General features: G+C 44.2%; 2 protein-coding genes across 2 annotated transcripts; both read right to left on the bottom strand.

Annotated features, from left to right (window-relative positions):
• Nucleotides 1-6,106: 6,106 nt before the first annotated feature.
• LOC113589493 (extracellular calcium-sensing receptor) lies at nt 6,107-10,353 on the bottom strand. Its single transcript, XM_027029183.2, has 6 exons — nt 10,277-10,353; nt 9,593-9,881; nt 8,399-9,229; nt 7,967-8,194; nt 7,595-7,718; nt 6,107-7,014 (listed from the first exon to the last, which is right to left on the bottom strand). Exons 1-6 carry the CDS (start codon nt 10,351-10,353, stop codon nt 6,107-6,109), a joined length of 2,457 nt encoding a protein of 818 aa, XP_026884984.2.
• Nucleotides 10,354-12,466: 2,113 nt separating this feature from the next.
• LOC113589484 (extracellular calcium-sensing receptor-like) lies at nt 12,467-16,831 on the bottom strand. The gene is made up of 6 exons (XM_027029169.2): nt 16,719-16,831; nt 16,000-16,285; nt 14,984-15,805; nt 13,992-14,213; nt 13,652-13,775; nt 12,467-13,362 (listed from the first exon to the last, which is right to left on the bottom strand). The coding sequence occupies exons 1-6, from the start codon at nt 16,829-16,831 to the stop codon at nt 12,467-12,469; spliced, it is 2,463 nt and encodes an 820-aa protein (XP_026884970.2).
• Between the last annotated feature and the right edge of the window lie 4,500 nt (nt 16,832-21,331).

The following is a 21,331-nucleotide window of genomic DNA, read 5'->3' on the forward strand; positions in this document are numbered from 1 at the left end:
CCTGCTTAGAATATCTGTGGTGGTAGACAGTGGGGGCGGTAAGGAGAGGGGGTTTCTGCTACAGCCTGAGTTAGTGGAAAATGGGCAAGACATGAAGAGGGAGGCCTGAGTAGCCAATGGGTAAGGCATGTATGGGAAATCACATTGAGGCATGTTGTGTCATACATAATAGCATTCAGTGAGGAGTGTCATCAGGGGTTTCATAATACTTAAGTGATGTGCCTATTTGTATGATATAGCACGTGAAGCTATAAGTGTAATGCATGTCTTAAAATAAAGTGCAAGGCATTTAAAATATGAAGGACCATGAGCTAGCTTAATTATGCAAACAAATTACTTTGTTTCTTGTTAATGTCACCCCCTAAGACATACATACACCTAACATCATTTTAAATTATGGATCACAAAGTATAATAGATCATGGATGAGTTTTATAAATAACTGTAATGACTGCATCTGGTAAAAGACTGTCTTTGTGTTTTTTACAGTCAAACTGAATTATTGGGTGTTAGAGACGCAAAGAGCCACCTCAATAGGACTTGTTCTGCCAAGAGACAGATTTAAGTTAAACTCAAGCTCAGGAGCATTGTGTTTTACAGTCACTACATGAGACACACTGGTCATGCACTCCACATTTCTTTTTCACTGACAAAACATGCTGAAGCTCTCGTTGTATCCAGAAATTAAACAGCAGCCTTCAGTTTGGCTTCAGCGAAAGGCAGAGTCCTGCTGGTAGTTAGGCAGCACAAGACGGTTCACACAAATCTGGTCAACATTCACAGCCTTGCTTCACCTATAAGAGGGCTAAAAACCACCAAGCCCTAATGAAGCACCAATCCAGGAATTTGTTTTCTCCCCATCATACCCCAACCCGCCGAACAAAATGAGAATAAATATATAAATAAAAATAAAAAAACATGCAAGGGGGTAATATTTAACAAAATGATGCAAAGTGAGTGCAGACATGATGGGATGTGTTGAGTAATAGGAGCTAACGTGAGTGATTACTGTCCATTACTGACCTCCCCAGCATCTCGGGCTATTTGCAGACATTTTCCAGAACATCAGTGTTGGGAGTGAGTCAGAAGCGGCTGGTGCTGCTCTTCACGCTGCTGATGGAACAGGTTCAAGCAGCAACGCTGCAGCAGCAGGGACTTGACAGGTGTTTGAAGTTGACAGTGAAGCTTCAGATGGATAACTTAGATGGATGTACTTGATAGGCATGTAAAATGGGTTTTGCTTTTTTTTTTTTTGTGGATACTTCTATAATCTGTCCATATAGGTTATGTCCATTCTAAGCAAATATATACAGTATAATCACTTCATGATAGCCAACCAACTTTGGAATTTCAGTATATATGCTCTTATTTTGTATTCCCATCGAATTTGATTTTTATAGTGCCATGTCAGGTTTTCAGTGAGCATGACAAAATGTGTGGGGCTGTGCAAATACCCTGCACAGAAGAGAATACAAATTCAACCTAGTACCAGCTTGCACATTTTCATAATTTTCTATCTTTAAACAATCTCTAAATGATAAAAAGTTGTTTAGGTAAAATTCTATTCTATAATTAAACTATGGTGTCCATCACCATATTTGGGGAACAGGCCAATGGGAGAGCACAGAGGAGCATGGCAAGGACTCCCAGGATGCTGTGCGCCTCTCTGCAAACCTTTTTAGTTAAATTTACTGTTTAAACATGTTTGTTAAATAATCAAATTATGTATATGTGTTTGGTTTAGGTTGCCTGTCTCATTTTGTAGTTATTAATTTGTTGGAACACGTTGCCATCCTTGTGTTTCCTGTTTGTATACCTTCCACCCCATTTTCCAACATAGTTCTTTTTTTAATCTGTTTACTGTGTGTCCTTTGCCTTCTAATAAAATTGTTAAGCAGAAAATGGTGGTCTCTAGTTTTTTTTATCTTTAGCACAGATCAAAAGTTGGATGTTGCCACCAAGCTTGAAGTAATCAAGCAGCACATCAATCAACTCAAAGCCAGGTGGTGAAAATAGCCTGGAGGAAACACGCAGTGAGCATTACACCTGCCCACTCCAAGGTGGGGCCAGACAGACGAAAGCGAGGTGACTAGCTGAAGTAGATGGCAAAGGAAACAGCGCAGCAAGTCTCACTAGCAAAGCCTGGCTGGTGCCTTGCGAGAGAGAGGTGGCATGCATCCGCTTACCACATTAGAAAGGTGAAGGCACCTGGGAGCCATACTCCACACAGCTATAAGTGACTGGATGGAAACGGTCACTCGTCACTATCATGTACCTGTGTTTGGCAGTGGAAGGAAATGTTCTTGTACTTGTCGAACTGCCATAGCTGCTTTGATCTGATGCCAGAGAAATGCGACGACCTAGTGTAACTGACCACAGCGTTCCAGTTATATTCAGGCAGGTGCTTCTGGCACTATTGGTCATTATCGGCTGACAGTCGGTAAGAGGAGGTTTGTGCGATGCTGGAAATGAGCTGTGGCAGCAGAGTGGGTCAGGTTTAACAGAAGAGCAGAATCAGTGACTGTTGGAGCTTCTGCACCAGCTGTTGCTATCATCTTCGCAGCCATGGATAAAGACTGTAAATGGACCGAATTAGTGCATCACAGCATCAACACTGGTGATGGTGTACTGATTTTGGCTCTGTCCCAACTGGCTCCTGTTGACTAAGAAAGAGATCCCAGGAATCACTGATCCATTGAATGGTCCCTGGGCAGCACCAGTGGTCCTGGCAAAGAAAAAGGATAACAGATGGTGCTTCTGCATGGTCTATCGGTGGCTCAATGCTGTTACAAAGCCTGATCCATACTCACTCCCACACATTGAAGATACCTTGGACAAGCTCACAGGCTCCATGTGGTTCATGGATCTGTGGAGTGGATATCAGCAAGTGGCACTTACTCCGGATGCCAAAAAGAAGATGGTGTTCATGCTGGGTGCAGAACTGTGGTATTCATGGTGATAGTCTTCAGGCTTTGTAATGTGCCAGACAAGATTGAGCATTTGATGCAGTGAGTGCTTGTTGGCATACCTAAGGATTGGTGCATCATTCACCTAGATGCACTGGTCCAAACACCCAACTTTGATGGCATACTTACAAGTCTGGAGCAGGTAATCCAGGCTATCAAAACCACAAACCTTCAGCTACATACAAAAAAGTGAAATTTCCAGCAGTGCATGAGCTTCCTGGGACACATGAGCGAAGCCGGAGTAGAAACAAACCCAGAAAAGGCGGATGCAGTGTGGCAAATGCCCATGCTTGCCAGACTTGTGAACCTGGCTTTGGCTTTGTACTATCAGTGTCTCATGCATAGGTTTCCCAGTATAGTTGCACAGCTATTTTGGCTCACAATAAAGGGGGCTGCCTTCCAGTGGGAAAACGAGGCTAACAGTACATTTGTTGCTCTCTGTACATGATAAGTGAGATACTGGGGCTAGCATTTCCCAGGGCAAAGTGAGTTTGTTATGGACACAAACACTATCGATAGGGGCAGTGGCACTGTCCTTTCACAGATACAGGATGGGACTGAGAGATTTGCTGCATACTATTGCCAGTGCTTGAGCAAACCAGAACACAACTATTGCATAACAAAGAATGCTTGTGGGCAGCATAGTGGCTTGGTGGTTAGCATGTTTGCCTCTTAGTGCTAGGGGCTTGGGTTTGTGTCCCTATCTGGGTGGAGGACTCTATCCTGCATGTTGCCCTTTCTCCCCTCCATGCAGCCATTTCAGTGCCCCGGGGGGCTGAGGTTTCTGGTTGAGAGTACACTGTGTGCAATTGGCAGCCACTTCTCACTGGTGTGTGTGACGATAGCAAAAGCTATGTGTGGTTCCTTGAAAGGCTGTGTGTGGTTCCTTGAAAGGTGCTATATAAATATAACTTGATTTATTCCTTCAGAGCTGTTGGCTGTCATGTGGGGGGATGTACTACTTCTGTCCTTACTTCTACGGGTGCACAGACTGGCTAACATGCACTTTGATGTATGCAAAATGCTGAAATGGCTGCAGTGGAAAATTTACTTGCTTTGGATGTGGAGCTCCGCGTGCACAGCAACACACAGCAAAGAAAGAACTGCCACAGCAGGCATATGCGCTGTGAATCAGTCTCTCTGCTCCAGTGCACCTATGGAGAAGATTGCTGTGCATGTCCTGGGCCACTTTCCCACCACAAATTTGGGAACTGCTATGTCCTTGAGGCCACGGAATACTTTCCTAAGTGGCCCAAGGCATACATGCTTCCAGCCATGATGGCAGATTAGTTAGCTGAGGTGTTCTTTCAATTTAGAGGGGCAAGGCAGTGGTAACTCAGTGCTTAAGGTACTTGACTAGTAATCAGAAGGGTTGCTAGTTCAAGCACTGTTGCTGCCAAGTTGGCACTGTTGGGCCAATGAGCAAGGCCCTTAACCCTCCATTGCTCAGATTGTACTCAGTCATAATTGTAAGTTTTTTTGGATAAAAGTGTCAGCTAAATGCAATAAATAAATGTAGAGTGCCAGAGGAACAAGTGGCAGAACTTCGACTCGGTGGTCATGCCTGAGGCTGATCATTTAGAAGACTTGAAATACACCGCTCCATAGTCTAAGAGAAGCCTGGTGAAGTGTTTCAAGCAGATGCTCACCACTCAGCTTTCAACTGTCACCACACAACACCAGCCCTTGCTTCTATTGGCATACTGCTCTGCCAGTAACTTCAGCCGTTCTGGAGCAAGGTACACAAAGGAGATCCACCAATGTTGTCTCTGCACTATGCACCACTAGGTTGATGCCAGCATAAAACAATCTTGTGATTCACACTGCCACACTGATATGAGTGTCACTGTAGGTCTCGTGCCATCGAAAGGGACACTGCCGCAAGCTGCATGGGAGGGCCCCTGGGAGTGCCTGGATGAGAGGGTATATTGAATCTGGGCAGAGCAATGGACTGTCAATGGATCAGCTCAGCCTGAACCTGCCCCATGAAGGAGGCCAAACAGATTGTTGGGTCAGTGTCGCACCAAGGGAATAGCCCTGAAAGTGAACTGGGAGCCCCTGCTGCTAAGCAGCAGACCCTCTGTGGCCTTTCTGAGGTAAATCCGGCCAGGGTACAGCCGTGGTCAGCCAAGTCACACAAAAAACAGGATGATAGGGAGGCTGGGATGCAAAGGGATGTGTTGTCTAGCTTGTGTGGGTTACCAGGATGGAGGGGGGAGGGAGCATGTGGTGTCTGTCACCTGACTTGTGGAGTGAGGCCAATTGGAGAGCAGGATATGGTGAGGACTCCCAGGATGCCCTGCTTCTCTGATGATTTATTTAGTTAATGTTTGAGCAAGGTTGTTAAATAATCTAATTGTGTTTTGGTTGATTTGTCTTTTTTTTGGTAATTATTAGTGTGTTGGGAGATGTGTTCCCATACTTGTGATATTTCCTGATCAGTAACTTTCATCTTATTTGAGTCCATAGAATATTTTCTTTTCTACCTGTTTGCTGTGCGTTTTAAAAGACTTTAACTTGCAATAAAACAACTGGTATTGACCAGTTCATTATTATTATGACATTCATTATTGCAGCGCATGCTGAGCATTTTGTATCAACAGCAGCTCTCATTTGTTAACTGTGGCTAAATAATGTATAATGAACTAACATACAACCACTGGATAAAGTATATGTCTGTCTGGTTATGTAGATAATAGAGGGATGTTGTCATTTATATCAATATTTTTATATAATTGCAATTTTAAGTTAGGCTCTGTGCTGACTGAAGTGTTCATCTGCATTTTATGACTCACACTGGAACATCAGTGCTCCCTGGTGGTAAAAACAGAAAGCACTGGTTTCACAAGTCGATCTGTTAATGAATTTTCTGTAGTTCATAATTGAATTATATTTCATAAAATTCATAATTTAATCAAAATAATATTTTGGGAAGAATTTTAAGGAGCTTCATGTTGTCCTTAAACTCACCCTATGGGTTTAACATCAGCATAACAGTTAAAGAATCACAAAGGTCATCTGTGTCAACAGCCAAATCTACAAACCAAAGTTTTTAAGTGCATGTTTTGTTAAGATACAGTATACCATGCAGCACCAAGACAAGAGCCATGACGTTTTGTTCAAGAACCACATTAATATAAATCACCTTCCAACAGATTGAGACATGAGATATTTTTTAGTATTCTTTTCAGGGATAAAGATGATAATGTAACATTTGGGGACAAAAATACAGAGAAGAACACCAAAACCTGAGGCTAAAATAGCAAATATCTCAACAGCTACAGTGAATTTTCCAGGAGAGCTGACATAAGCTGGAATAAAGGTGATCCAAACTGCACAGAATATGAGCATGCTGAATGTGATGAATTTGGCTTCATTAAAGTTGTCAGGTAACTTTCGGGCCAGAAAAGCCAGTATAAAGCAAAAGACAGCCAGACACCCAATGTAGCCGAGCACACAGCTGAACAATGCCACAGAACCCATGTGGCATTCTAGAACAATCCGGTCCCGGTACAGCCATGTGTTCTTTACAGGATAAGGTGGGGCCGTGGTCAGCCAAGTTATACAAATGACGCATTGTAGGGCAGAGCAGAGGAATACACCCAGTCGCTGCTGGGGAGGGCGAAACCAACGTGCCATGTTGTTTCCAGGCAATGTGGCCTTGAAGGCCATAAGAACTACAAGAGTCTTACTGAGCAGGCAGGAGAGACAGAGGGCAAAGGTCAAACCGAAGGCTGTGCGTCTGAGTGGGCAGGCCCAGCGTGTAGGCTGGCCCAGAAAGGTGAGGGCACACAGGAAGCAGAGTGTGAGCGATAGTAACAGCAGGAAGCTCAGCTCTGAGTTGTTGGCGCGGACCAGGGGCGTGTCTCGGTGACGGAGGAAAATGCTGGCTACGGTCATAGTGGCGACTATGCCAAGGATAGCCATGGCTGCTAGGGCCATGCCAAAACCCTCAGTGTAAGACAGAAACTCGATGTGCTTGTCAACACAGCTGTCACGCTGTGGGCTGGACCAGAGGTCCTCAGGGCAGAGAGTGCACTCAGATTGGTCTGAGAACAGAAGCAAAACAGACAGTGAATGATATACCAGCACAGAACTCAATACTCAGTTACATCCAAACGCTTGTGTTTAACCTTTAATCCACGTTTAACTGCTGATTTCTGTGTATCACAGTAAGTCTTGTGATTTTATTTTCTCAAAAAACAAACACCTAATTTATGAAAATAAACATGCGAGGGTAAACTGGTCTTACTTGACACCTCTAAGAAGAGACAGGTCAGAGTATAGAGACTGCAAACTTCTTGCTTTCTATGGTATTCAAATTACCACAAATTCTCACATTCCAAGGAAACTGTTTTTGTTCCCTTTTGGCTAGAGGATTCTGTGTGTTTAATCAGGAAGGAGAGAGAGCGAGAGAGACTAATACTGTGTTCAGGTAATGCACCTTAAGTGTGCTTTCTGTGACACAAAAGGGTTTATGCAAAAGGTCCAAAACTGCGGTTATTGAAGGTCGCAGGGAAGTTTATGCCCCAGCTCACCAGCACCCTGCTCTGCAGTGCTCAGGTCAGCTCTGGTAGGGAAGGTACTAAATTGCACTAAACAAGGAACTGGAGGAGCGAAGCTATGTACCTATGCTGCTGCTGAAGGTGCCTTCAGCACAAGGCACACAGTCGTGACAGCAGAGCGGTTCACCCTTACGTGTTGCTTTCCTGTAGCCTGGCGCGCAGCTGGCAGTGCATACCGACACTGGCACCTGTGCAGAGGAGTGGGAAAGGGTGGGGAACGAAAGAAGGAAAAAGAGAGAGACACAGACAAAGATAGAGAGGTAGAGGGGCTTAAAATGACCATTTTCTTTTAATTACAAAAGCTCAGCAATGGGAATCAACATTTCATACTTAATCTGCATAGCCAGAGCCAGGGGCTTAGACTACAGCATATAGACGTTGGCCAATAATATTCAGTTAGCAACTGCAGTCGGGTAATCGTAGTCAGTGATGTCACCTCCTTAGACCCGTCATGCCACATGATGTCCTGGTGGAGCAGCAGCTGCTGATCAGCTGGGAGAGAGGAATCAAAGTGTCCGACTTTAACGAACCGCAGAGTCCTGTCTCCTGGGCCCTTCTGCCAGTTTACTATATCGTATGAGCCCAAAGAGTCTCCATGTTCATCAAAGTACACAGTGTCTCCAAACACATTGGTGTAGTTTACCTCCTTCAGGTACTGAATCATCTAATCAAAAATAGATGTTTGCATGTCCTCAAAAGCTTACATTACATTCACGCAGGTAAACTATGTAACTATGGTAAGATTTTAGAATCAATGCAGAATCAAGATTTTTAAATCAGTGAGAAAGGAACATTTTTGTGTCATTGTAGTTCTAAGATGGTGTTTGTTATTAATAGTTAATTTGACATGACTAGGCTTTTGTGATACCTGCCAGGGCTGAAGGTTGTAGATATCTGGACAGGGCTGCTTATCAGTGGTGCTCTCATCTCTCTGACACATGAACAGGTTGTGCAGTGCCTGGGCTGCAGCATACACAGCCTTGTGCACATTGTAGGTGACTCTGAGCTGGGACACATCATTATAGGCTGTCTCAGTGTCCTCGATCCTCTCCTCTCCTGTACAGGTGCGGTTATAATGGACTGCATCGGCCATCGAACCGACTGGCTTGCTCTTATTGAAGGAGCAGGAGAACTGTGTTTCCCAGAATTCTCGGGCAGAGGGGTTATATGGCTCAGCCAAAGGTCTCAGGTTATGGAGAAACTTCTGGAGGCCTGGGATCGTGGCTCGGCTGATGGCGAAGCCGATCGTACCAACAAGAGAAGGGTAGGTGGTGGACATGAGGGTGGAGGTTATCCAAGCCTCGCTGGCCACCCACTGCCTACCTGTCACGTTTTGCCTCACCACCTCCTCCATCACAGGCTCAATTTCCTCCTCAGTGGCGAAACATACCAGCACGCGTGCAGTGGAGTCTTGGATGGTCTTCACGATGCCCTGAATCTGCTGCACAGATGGCACTTTGGGGATGATGATGTGAAAGGCCACACACACGCCCAGGCGTGTCAGCTCGGCAGTGCACATGCCAGTGGCAGTGTATCCGTAGTCATCATCAGTGCCCAACATGCCCACCCAGGACCAGCCAAGGTGCTTGATGAGGCGTGCTACAGCGCTGGCCTGGAATGAGTCACTGGGCACTGTACGGAAGAAATAGGGAAACTGCTTCTTGTCACTGAGGCAAGCACATGAGGCAAAGTAACTAACCTGGGAGTTTAGAGAGAAAAACATGGGTGGAGAGGAGAGAGCAGGGCAAGGCAGAGAATGAGTGGGAGACAGCAAGAATACAGCATTGTCAATATTTGTTAAAAATGCCAGTAAAAATCAAACGCTACACAGCAAAAAAGAAACAAAAAACAAAACAGCCTTAAATTTGCACACTTACACAATGGTTATATAAGCTGGACACAAATGAACATTTCAAGAGAATTTATCATTGTATGAGTAAATTTACACTGGGGTTGAGAAAGAGTGAGAGAGAGAGAGAGAGAAAAGGGGAGGACATATACAACAAAACTTATACAAACAGAACATCTGTACAAAAATCTATTTGTGCTGGGCTGATCTCACCATTGGGATCTTGAACAGATTGAGCAATCTAGAGATGGTTATGGACAGGGTGGATCCTGAGTCTCCTATGATAAGAGGCACGGTCGGGGCCAAACATGCCCCAGTCTGGCTCCTCTTTATGGGCTGAGAGACCACAGACAAGGCTGTTCTCATAGACAGTGCCACCAGCCAGCACGTGTCATACAGCCTGTAACCCAGCGTGATGTTGGGAAGCAGGTCAGGGTTTCTGTTGATCTCATTTATGAAGAAGATCATAGCCTGAGACCAGCGGAGTGCACGCAAGTTCAACCTGAAGCCACAGGACATTCAAAGAGCAAAAAAGAGCCATTTGTATCATTATATCAGCTTTCTTCACACACTTTTTTTTCACATACAATTTTTTTTTCTGTTCATTTACATGGTCATTACATTTAAACAAAAACGATCAAGAGTTAAGCTTAGCCTGTGTACAAAAAAATGCAAAACAAACAACAACAACAACAACAACAAAACCAAGACAGGGCTAGAACACGAACAAAATATGCACTGAACATTTCTGCTTCAAACACCCAGCACATTTAGTTAATGGATGAGGTGCTAATGGAACACTATTGCATCAAAGGCATCAGCAGCAAAGGGAGCTTTAATTATTGGCTGCCCATCTGCAGCAGCAAGTGTGTTTGCTGGTAGACAGTGGACATTTACCCCCTGCATCTCCTCATCCCTGGTGAGCTGCTGAAATTCAGCTCCTGCTCCACCCCTTTAGAGTGTAAGGGAAACATCCCAGCCAGGATCACCTGGCCCTCCTTATGGACGACAGCGGAGTCCAGGTCTTGCCAGAGGGCACAGTCCACCTCGGGGGCACCGTGTGCGGGGAAAAGGACGGACAGCAGCAGGGTGGCAGCGTGGAGCACCAGTGGCATCCTAACCGCCATGTCACACAACCGACCCACTCTGCACTGAATGTTCACTGCGACTATGCCTTGAGAATTTTATACAGGCAGATGAATGAAAAGCCTCTCTGTGGGGAATTTAAAGGGTGTGAGAGAAACACCAAAGCAAAAACACATGTGTGCGAGTTCATACACACGCAACACAAAACACACAGATAGATCAATCAACAAAGACCTCACATGAAAGGGCCCTTGGGTTTATTCACTTTGGAGGAAGACTATGCATATCTGAGAAGGAGATCTGAAGTACTACAAAGATCAAGGCAGCAAGGGAAGCATATTTCAGATGAACTTGAGACTTTATTTGAGACTGAATTTTCAAACAAATCCATCAAACAAACCTGGCCAGACATATGGGTTCAGGAGAAGGACACTTTGGAACAAACATTTAGGAGATTTTAGTTATAGGGCAAATAAACCTTAGTTGGAATGTAGTTGGTCTCCAGTCAAGTATTCTTTTCAAATAACGCAATGAGTTCCAGATTGTCAACTGAAATATTTATAGCCACATGCATCAAATTAGCGTAGTTTGCCCTGAGCTATTGTAATAGGACTGATGCTAGTGGTGGCTTACATGCCAGCTATATCAATTACTCCAATCAGATTTAAATGACACAGCAACCACAGGAAAATTAGAATTGGTTTGAGTGCTTTTAGCCTGATGCAATGATTAGGGGTTACTATAAATCCCTATGAATTCCTATCGCACATTCATATATCATCAGTAAGAATTACTGTCTTTTTAACCTTCTCATACTTGCATCTTTGTAATCACCTTATCCACCTCACAGACACATCCCACTCAGAGTGCTTCTCGCTTGGTCTATGAAGCAAGAAACCTGAATTAAGAGCCAAGAGCACATCTATCACTATCTGTCACACTGTGACGCAGATTAGCCTCCTAGACTCACTGACAAACTTAGGAGAGAAATTTGGAATAGGAACATGTTTAAAAAAATGTAGAGTCAAACAGGGCCTAGGACACCATGCGAATGTTGGAAACTGTATCACGTTATCTATTGACCCTCATGGTACTGGTGTTGTGGTCGTAGTGCTGTTTACCACATGAGTGAGATGTGGTAAACACATCTGAGGAGAGAGACCTGTTAAATGCGTGCCCTCTTCTACCACACCTCTTCACCCACACCAGTGGAAAAAGACACTAATAAAGTCAGCTGTAGCTAATCAGTCAGACGAGCAGAGTGTGTGCGTGTGTGCACGTTTGTTCCTGGAGCATTCAGCAAGAAAAAGAGGCTGTTAAAGTGAGTTTTTAATTGGCTTAAAGCAGCTGGGTTTTTATTGCTAACTGGTACCGAGGGACAGAAGGCTGTGTATGGGCTTGTTTGGAAACAGACAGGACATTTTTTTTGGCCTACTGCTTAAGACCAGGACGACTGAGGGATTAAGAGAGAGAGAGAGAGAGAGAGAGAGAGAGAGAGAGAGAGAGAGAGAGAGAGAGAGAGAGAGAGAGAGAGAGAGAGAAAGAAAGAGAGAGAGAGAGAGAGGGAGAGAGAGAGAGAGAGAGAGAGCAAGCCCTTGGTGTCCTGAGAAGGACCAAAATAATGACAATGCCCATCAGAGTTTGTATCATTTAAGTCAAGCTATACGATTACGCTCAGTTGAGAACTCAGTTATTCATGTCAACAGCACCTCTTAGTGGACAGATAGCAATGATGCAAGTTTAAAAGAAATGCTACAGTAAATGGACAATGTGTAAATAGATCATGTAATAAAAAATATGAAATCTTTATTGTGGGGAAAAAAAGTTGAAACCCCCCCCCCCCCCCCCATTATATATATACTTACATAGCACAAATTATGCTGAAATTGCATCATATATGATATAGTTTGATATATACGAACTGGTTTGAAGGTGTCAATAAAAAATTTATAAAGTTTTTTAAAAATGTTATTTTTAATATTAAAATATCTTGCCTCACATTTATTTGTGCATGAGGTGTTTCTTTGTATTCTTCTCTGGTCTAAGCAGAATGATGTAACATTTTGGGGCAAATATACACAGCAGAAGGCCATAACTGGAGGCCAGGATGGCAAAGACCTCCACTGCCACTGTGTACTTCCCTGGAGAGCTGACATATGCTGGAACAAAGGTGATCCACACAGCACAAAAGATCAGCATACTGAATGTGATGAATTTTGCCTCATTGAAATTGTCCGGAAGCTTCCGGGCGAGGAAGGCCATAACAAAGCAGACACCTGCCAATAAGCCGATGTATCCCAGCACTAGGTAGAAGGCAAGTGTTGAGCCCATGTCACACAGCAGAATGATGCGTGCTGACTCACGGTTCATCAGCCTACGCGGCAGAGGTGGTGCCAGGCCCAGCCATGTGCCACAAATCACCACCTGCACTGCCGTGCACAGGAAGATCAAAGTGCGCAGCTGTAGAGGCCCGAACCAGCTCATGACATTGCTGCCTGGGAGAGTGGCCTTAAAAGCCATCAAGACCACCATCGTCTTTCCCAGGATGCACGACAGGCAAAGGCAGAAAGCGACGCCGAAGGCCGTGTGGCGTAGCTGGCACAACCACGGAGTGGGCTGACCGATGTACGCCAGCGCACACAGGAAGCACAGCCACAGAGAGCTGAGGATGAGGAAGCTGAGCTCTGAGTTGCTGGCCCTGACGAGGGGTGTGTGGCGCTTACAGGCGAAAACGAGGGCCACAGCGAGCGTGGCACAGGAACCCAGCAGGGCCATAGCTAGCAACGTGATGCCCATGGTGTCACTGTAGGACAGGAACTCCACCAGCTTCGGGATGCAGGTGTCCCTCTTCGGGTTGGACCAGAACTCAGGTGGGCACGTCATACACTCTGTGGCATCTGACACATCACAGGCACAGGGCACATTACAGCCACATTTTAGAATAAGACCACTAATCTCTTTAAATTGTGATGAACATACCTAGCAAAGGTTTCAGGGAGACAGGAACAAGCCCATCAATGCCTGAACAAATATAATTTTCAGATTTTAGAAAACTGTCATACTCAAAAAATAGTGTTCATAAAGATGACAAATCTGTATAATGACTGTAATTCTTTGGTTTACATTAAATGTTTCCACAGGATTTCTCTCTTGTATGCTTGCTACAGACATGTGCAGGTGACTCACCTGTCTGATTGCTAACCTCCCCAACTGCACAGAGTATGCAGTCAAAACAGCAGACAGGGAAACTGGGTCTAAATGCCTTCCTGGTACCAGGGGGGCAGCTGCTACTGCACACAGACACCGGCACCTGCAGAGCAAAGAACAAAGCAACTACACAACTTCACTTACATATTAGGGACAGAATCTATAGCAAGCATCTGAAAGTGCTTTCTTAGGCATGGAAGTGACAGCTGAATAAATCTTGTATGCAAAATATTCAGTAGCACAGAAATCTTGCCCTGTTCTGCACTTTTGTAAAACATTAAGGCACTTGAATAAGGTTTTGAAATACACAATGGCTTACTTGGCTCTGGTTACCATTCCAGATAATCTGTTTTTCCTCTATCTCCAATTTAATACTCTTGGTTTCATCAAACCTGCCCACAGTGACATACTGGACCTCTCCAGTCTCCAAGAGTTGCCAGTTGATCAGGTCATACATGGCTGCCGGGTCACCATTCTCATCAAACTTAGTTTCCTCACCAAATTCATTAGTGAAGTCCACCTTCTTCAAATAGTACAGGAGCTGAAAGACCCAGAGAAGAAGAGAGATGCATGGGATGAGGAATGCAAAGGGGGTGAGGAACGCGGAGGGAGTGAGGTACACGGAGGGGGTGAGGTACACGGAGGGGGTGAGGAACGCGGAGAGGGTGAGGAACGCGGAGAGGGTGAGGAACGCGGTGGGGGTCAGGTACACGGAGGGGGTGAGGTACACGGAGGGGGTGAGGAACGCGGAGAGGGTGAGGAACGCGATGGGGGTCAGGTACACGGAGGGGGTGAGGTACACAGAGGGGGTGAGGTACACGGAGGGGGTGAGGAACGCGGAGAGGGTGAGGAACGCAGTGGGGGTCAGGTACACGGAGGGGGTGAGGTACACGGATGGGGTGAGGAATGCGGAGAGGGTGAGGAACGCGGTGGGGGTCAGGTACACGGAGGGGGTGAGGTACACGGAGAGGCACAAAGGGAGAAAGGAGAGAGGAGACAGTCAGAAATAACGAGGAAAAGCGTTTTAGGAAAAAGCAGCTTTGTTACAAACTGAATATTACTGCTGTCCAAATGTGGATGTTTAAAAAACTTTTCAGGAGACTCCACTACTTTAGCTTAATCATGAAACCTTAAGGTTCACAGATCCTGATTTTTAACTCCCAAAACTCAAAAATAAGCTGCATAGCCAAATGGACAATTGAATAAAATAGTGAAAACTGGAGAACCGTGTTTTCTTTAGGCGCGCCCAAAACCCAGAGTGTGTGTTAAAACATGAACATAGAAATGTGGCATTTGAAGATGTATTTCCACCTGCTGGGGCTTGATGTTGCGTATGTCAGGGCAGGCCCCCCCTGTGAGGGGGTCTCTTTCTGGCACACATCTCAGCATAGTGTCCAGAGCATGGGCAACAGCATACACTGCTTTGTAGACATTGTAGGAGATCCTGAGCTGAGACACGTCTGAGTACAGGCTCTTCACACTTGCCAGCTCCTCTGAGCCGTTACAGGGGCGTCTGTCCGAGAGCTCTCCACCAGCTACGCTGTGAAAAGAGCACTTAAACAACTCCTCCCAGAACTGCACAACAAAGGGATCATCGGGAAAAGAGGAGGGATGCAGACGCAGCAGAAAAGACTGCAGGTTGGGAATCGTAGCTCTGCGGATGGCAAAGCCCATGGAACCCTGGAGGATGCTGTGGAACTGGGGCGTGTTGAGGATCGCTGCCGTGATCCAAGCCTCGCTACCCAGCCATTGCACTCCTGTGAGGTTTTGTCTGAGAGCCTCAGAGAAAAGGGCATTTGCGTCCTGTTCTAGAGCAAACACCAGCACCACTCGTGTGCTGGATCCACTGATACGTTCCACAATCCTGGATATCTCTGCCGGAGCGTGGTTTTTGGGAATGATCTCATATAGGGCAATGCAGGCACCCATTCCGGTGACCTTGTCATTAAAGATTTGGGCGCCTCCGCGACCATACGCATCGTCCCCGGCAACCGTTCCCACCCAGGTCCAGCCGAAGTGTTGCACCAGCTGAGCTAGGGCATTCACCTGGAAGAAATCACTGGGCATGGTTCTCAGAAATGCTGGGAATGCTTTTTTATTACTTAAACACGCGCAGCTGGAGAAATAGCTAATCTGAAGAGAGGAGAGAGGAGAGGACATGAGAGAAGAAGAGAGGAGAGGAGAGGAGAGGAAAGAAGACAAGATGATATGAATGCCAAGAATTAATCTGTAAGGATTTTATCATGTTACAAACTGCCCTTAATTGCAATTAACTACAGTTATTTTGATGTGTTTGTGCAACTTTGTTCGACCATAAAACTGCTCACCTGTGGCAGTTGGAAAATACCTAGAAAATTTGCAACCACTATTGATAGTGTGGATCCACCATCACCAATGACAAGAGGAATGTTGCCTTGACACTCAGTGTTCCCACTCCCCTCCTCTCTGCCACTCATCAGTGCCATCGCTGTGCGAAGGGCATAGAGGGGGTTACTGCAGGAGTCATAGATTTTGTAGCCCAGGGTAATGTTGGGCAAGAGACGGCCATCTCTGTTGATCTGCTCCATGGCAAAAATCATTGTCTGCATCCACCGGAAGGTCCGGAAATTAAACCTATATAAAAATACATTCTTATTTCTCCCTAAACTAGAGATGTCTACATTATTTATAATTCTGTCTCTGAATGCTTATACTTGAAAAATACAGTTCGGCATTTTCTCTGTTCTTACATACCTAACTCTAACTCTAAGAATTACTCAGCTTTTCATAAGCTAAAAAAGCAACAGGATAAATGTTAAAATATGCAGTGCTGTGGACCTGGCACATAGAAACACTTCTCTAAGACAGAGTCAGAGCAAATACAAACGCCAAAGGTTTTTGACATAGAACAACAGTGAAGAAAAAGTTAAAGCATCTTAAAGCCATTTTTAAAATGAGGAAATGTGAAGTAAAATAAAATGTATCAACCCATAACATATAAAAATTCATAGATCCAGCCAGGTCTTTGGAGATGTCCTAATACAGTCTGACTGGCAGGCTGACTGACCCAGTGCACTGAACAGGTTCCGGCTGAGAGGTGAATGAGAGCTGCAGCTCCTGTGTGGCATCGTGGAGAGAAAACAGGGCCCCCAGTGTGATGTCCCCCTCCCTGGCCACCATGGGCAGCTGAGAGGGGCCATGGATGAACCGACAGGTTTGCCTATGAAGGACCTGGGAAGAGACCAGAGGAAAGAGGAACACCACAGACACACACACGTGTGCACGCACAAGCACGCTACCCTGCTGCATTATGGCTCCGGGCACACAGCCACTCGACCCAAATCACACGGCTGGGAAAATTCTCTGCTCTGCACAGAGAAGCTTCATCTGTGGCATTTTGCCACACAGACGACAGATGAGACGCACAGGCAAAGCTGACGCCCATGTAGTGGATGCAAGGTTCACCTATCCCCATTTTTATGTGGCAAAGGCTTCCTAACATGAAGCACCTGCATCACACCAGGCCTCCAACCCCCCTGAGGCCTTCGTGCAGTGGAAACAGAAATGCTCCCCAGGACAATCACACATTGCAATAACAAACCACACATTTTCATTGCACACTGGATCGTAATGGTATCAGAGAGTTCTTAATGGTATCGGGCATTCATTCTTTTTTACTACAGACATTCTGGCATAGCAGGCTTCATGAATGAATCCTGGTCTGACCTCCAGACTCAGTGAATAAAAAGCAAAATGGCAACATAAAGTCAAATATGACTAGGAACAATTTCTCTAATAATTAAGATGTCTTAATGTTAAAATGCTTGTGGGGAAATATATCTCTGAAAGGTAAGCTTCACACATCACTTTGTGCTATTACACCATTTCACAAGAGGGAGACAGCTGCTAAATTTTGAGCAACCGGTTACGGGAGTAGTTTATTCTGATCATCCCATGTCTCAATATTTACTTATCCAACTGTGCCAACCACCAGCCAAGTGTTATAAAAGTCCCAGACATGAAACAATAGCACATTAAGAGGCTGAGAGAATGAGACACACTGACAGATCAGGCTGTTGCCAGCCCAAGGCTCTGTCAGTAGGGTATTTAGGTGTGAGGACTAGTGCCTCATTAAAGGCTGTTTAATGGCTTTTGGGAGTGTATCTGTAAGCGCTGCAGGCGATGTTCACACAGAGTTGAAAATAAGGGTGCATTAGAGTGTGACCTGGGGCTGTTTCTCCTACTCAGTCCTCTCTAATATCAACAGGAGACTGCTACTTCAACCATGATGAGCTCTCCGAGGATCAGTTCAGAGGTCAACATGGCACTGTGTAAGAAGGAAACATTGCTATAGCTCACTGCTACTATGCAGAGAGAAACCCTTGCTATGACCCGATGTGGTAGTCTTAATAAAAGCAAGCAGAGTTTATTAAAAGGAACCACAGTAAGGATGTCAGACGTATAAAAACCGGCAGCATCTTAGAAATACTGCAAGTACATTTGAAATGAAGCCTTATTCAGTTGTTTTTCCCTGATTATGTAAAATTACGTAATATGTGAAAGTATAGAATCCTTTGTTTTCAAACAGGATAGTATGCACAATACATTCAGACTATTATATGGAGAGAAAATCTGGAACAAAGAAATGCAAACAGAATCATGTCACTTTCAGCCTTACAAGAACAATTAGATCATATTGATTTATTGTGACTCGTTGTATCTGCTGTATTATCCATTCTTATCAGAGTTAATCATACAATCAAATGTGGAAGCACTGACCACACATTTAGTTAATCAACAGTGGCTTGTGTAAGGAGGTTAAAACTGCAGAAGGGCAGTGTGTGCAGGAGCCTTGGAGACCACAAAGCAGAAGGGGGAGAGGGCAGGTGTGAAACCCCATCACAGAGAGTAGTGCTGCAGAGTACAGTAGATCAGTAGATGTCAAATAAATATAAAAAGAAATTAAGACCCTTACCAAAGTGAGAAAGGGCTGTATTTGATGCATTTCATTTACCATTATACTGTCACAACCACAATTAAACACATCATTTATTAACATTGTCCAGTTTTGTTTCATTTACATTTACGGCATTTAGCAGACGCTCTTATCCAGAGCGACTTACAAAAGTTCTTTGTCATTTACTCATAGAATATATCCAAGCACAGTACAGTAGGCTAGAATTAAACATACCAATGAACTAGAATACTGTAGAATACATGGAATGAATGCTTTATTTATGAATGCTTTATTCAGCTTTATTTACAGACAGTTTCTAATGTTGTAAAACTCTTCCCAGACACCACCTCCATCTTCACTATAAATCAAAGGGAATGAAGCCTGCCACCACCATCTTTTCCCATGTAGTACACTGACTGGCCACCATTTCCTCAGAACAGCCTCAGTTCCACATGTCATGGAGCCCACAGGGTGTCGCAACCATTCCTTTAACATTTTGGTCCATATTGACAAGATTGCAACATGTAATTGCTGCAGATTTTTCAGCAGAACATTCATCCAATCTCATGACTTGCGTTAGGGGGCCCAGTGTGTGCCAGTGAAACCATTCCCCCACCATTACACCATCACCTGCAGCCTACACGCTTGACTCAAGGCAGGATGGGTTGGATCCATGGATTCATGTTGTTTACACCAAATTCTGACCCTACCATCTGCACGTCTCATCAAAAATTGTTTTCTGAAAATTTCTGAAATATTCAAACTCACTGGCGCCATCTGGCGCCAAAAGCCATGCTATGGTCAAATCCACACATTTTTCCCCATTTGGATGTTTGCGCTAGATCCATGTCTACATGATTTTGTTCAATATGCAGTTACCACACAACGAGTTGCTTGGATAATTACATGAATTGCGCAGGTATGCAGGTGTTCCTAATAACACAGAATATCAATATCTATGATAATGAACTGTCAGTGAATAAAACTGCTGTCTCTGTTTTCTACCGCCAACAGATTTGACAGCCTCATTTGAGAGAGTAACAGTGGAAAGAGGAACAGTGCCATTCATTGTTCATGTGGGATGCTCATTATAAGTTTAGACATCCATAGAAATAGCCATTGTCTAATACAGCTGGTACTGGAATTCATGTCCAAGACCTAGGGCCAGAATAAGATGAATGCCAACATACAAAACCAAATTAGCAGAATGTCCATTTACAAAGGGGTCCATTTACACACAGCAGTAAGCAAATAAGTAAACTTTGAGCAAAAATTTTCATGTAATGCTGTGAGACACTTACCAAGTAAAGATATTGTCACTGAATGTTCTCTGAGTATTCCTACGAATAGGAGGTCTCTAACGGTGTAATACTATGGTGCCATCCCTAAAGGGCATCAACATTGCTGTCTTTAGTTTAATGTAAGATTATCATTCTCTGTGAAAGGAAGGTGGAGCACAGCCTGTGTTTTATTATCATGATAATGGTTATAACGGTGGGGTGTTGAGATTTGCCAGGTGTTACAGAAGGTAGATGTCAGAAAAATGCATATGTATTTATAAATACTGAGAAATATTTTTCTGGGAGAAAAAGCCCTTTTTAGCTCCAATTCAACCCACACCAAAAGTCTTCAGTGGGTTTAGGATGGTTGTGATAAAAGCTTGTTTTTGTGATGAGTGCAACACTTTTTTGCATGGGACCTGAGCTATGATGTGCATTATTGCCCTAAGGACACATCTGGGGATCATTCTGGCAGTGACAGCTGCATTTTACTAACATGATGACTTCCAAGGCCTCTGGAAGGAAAACAGACCTGCAATCATATCATCGTACTTCACTAGGAGCTTATGTTTTCAGCCCTGGTATTTGTGACCAAAAAATGTCTATTTCAGACTTTTGTTAACCATAGAACCTATTCCCAAAGCTACGATGGCATTTAACAAAATCCAGGATCTTGCTGTGGTTTCATAAGAACACAGGCAAAGCTTACAAAATAGCTTGTTTGCATGCCATGGAGAAGCCATGGAGATTTGGTAAACCCAGAATGCAGCCATCATCTGCAATTCTACAGCTGCAAACCTATATATGTTTTTATTCATATAGTTATTTATTTATTTTCAGTTTTATGTGGCTTCTAAATCTTCTTTGAGGGCAATGCACACATTTGGTTAATTTAAAAAGGATAATACAAGAGATAAAGGTATTTTTGTTGCCACTCCTAATATATTAATGTAAGTTCTATTCTCTCATTTCACTTCTATGACCTCTGAATGTCCTTTTGCTGCGGTATCTAAGGCAATTTGGCAGGGGTTGACCTCATATTTTTTGAAGACTGCATGCCTATCAATTGAGAAGCTCAGAGAGTGAAACAGAAAACGATGTTTCTGGTTGTTACACACAACAGCAAGTTCGGTAGTAAATTGACTAACTAATATTATACATGAAGTTCAGTAAAAGAAATTATAAACTAGTGCACTGAAAATGAATTTCTATTATGGTACTTTATCTGAATTCTAACTCAACCAAATATTTAGTATGGAACAGGTGTCTAATCTACCTGACACTGAGTCTACCTGACTCACTGGTAAACAAGTGGAATTGGCCAAGCTGCTGCTGACATTTGTAGAGCTCTGGAATAGTTAATCACACTGTTCAGGCCCTATCTTTGCAGTTACTTACAACTGTGGTCTCTAGTCAGGTTTGCTAGGTGAGGGTTGGAGCCGA

Source organism: Electrophorus electricus, chromosome 4 (assembly GCF_013358815.1).
Source record: "Electrophorus electricus isolate fEleEle1 chromosome 4, fEleEle1.pri, whole genome shotgun sequence".
Taxonomy (NCBI): Eukaryota; Metazoa; Chordata; class Actinopteri; order Gymnotiformes; family Gymnotidae; genus Electrophorus; species Electrophorus electricus.

Bases quoted from the DNA above. Each gene is read 5' to 3' on its own strand.
- LOC113589493 (XM_027029183.2), bottom strand. From the start codon at position 10,353: ATGTTTCCCTTACACTCTAAAGGGGTGGAGCAGGAGCTGAATTTCAGC. The intron at 8,195-8,398 runs GTATCACAAAAG...ATTTTTGATTAG, and splicing joins ACAACCTTCAGCCCTGGCAG to ATGATTCAGTACCTGAAGGA. The intron at 7,015-7,594 runs GTACATAGCTTC...TTCTGTTCTCAG, and splicing joins CACCTTCAGCAGCAGCATAG to ACCAATCTGAGTGCACTCTC.
- LOC113589484 (XM_027029169.2), bottom strand. From the start codon at position 16,831: ATGGTGGCCAGGGAGGGGGACATCACACTGGGGGCCCTGTTTTCTCTC. The intron at 15,806-15,999 runs GTGAGCAGTTTT...TCCTCTCTTCAG, and splicing joins GTATTTTCCAACTGCCACAG to ATTAGCTATTTCTCCAGCTG. The intron at 13,776-13,991 runs GTAAGCCATTGT...TTTGCTCTGCAG, and splicing joins GGAATGGTAACCAGAGCCAA to GTGCCGGTGTCTGTGTGCAG.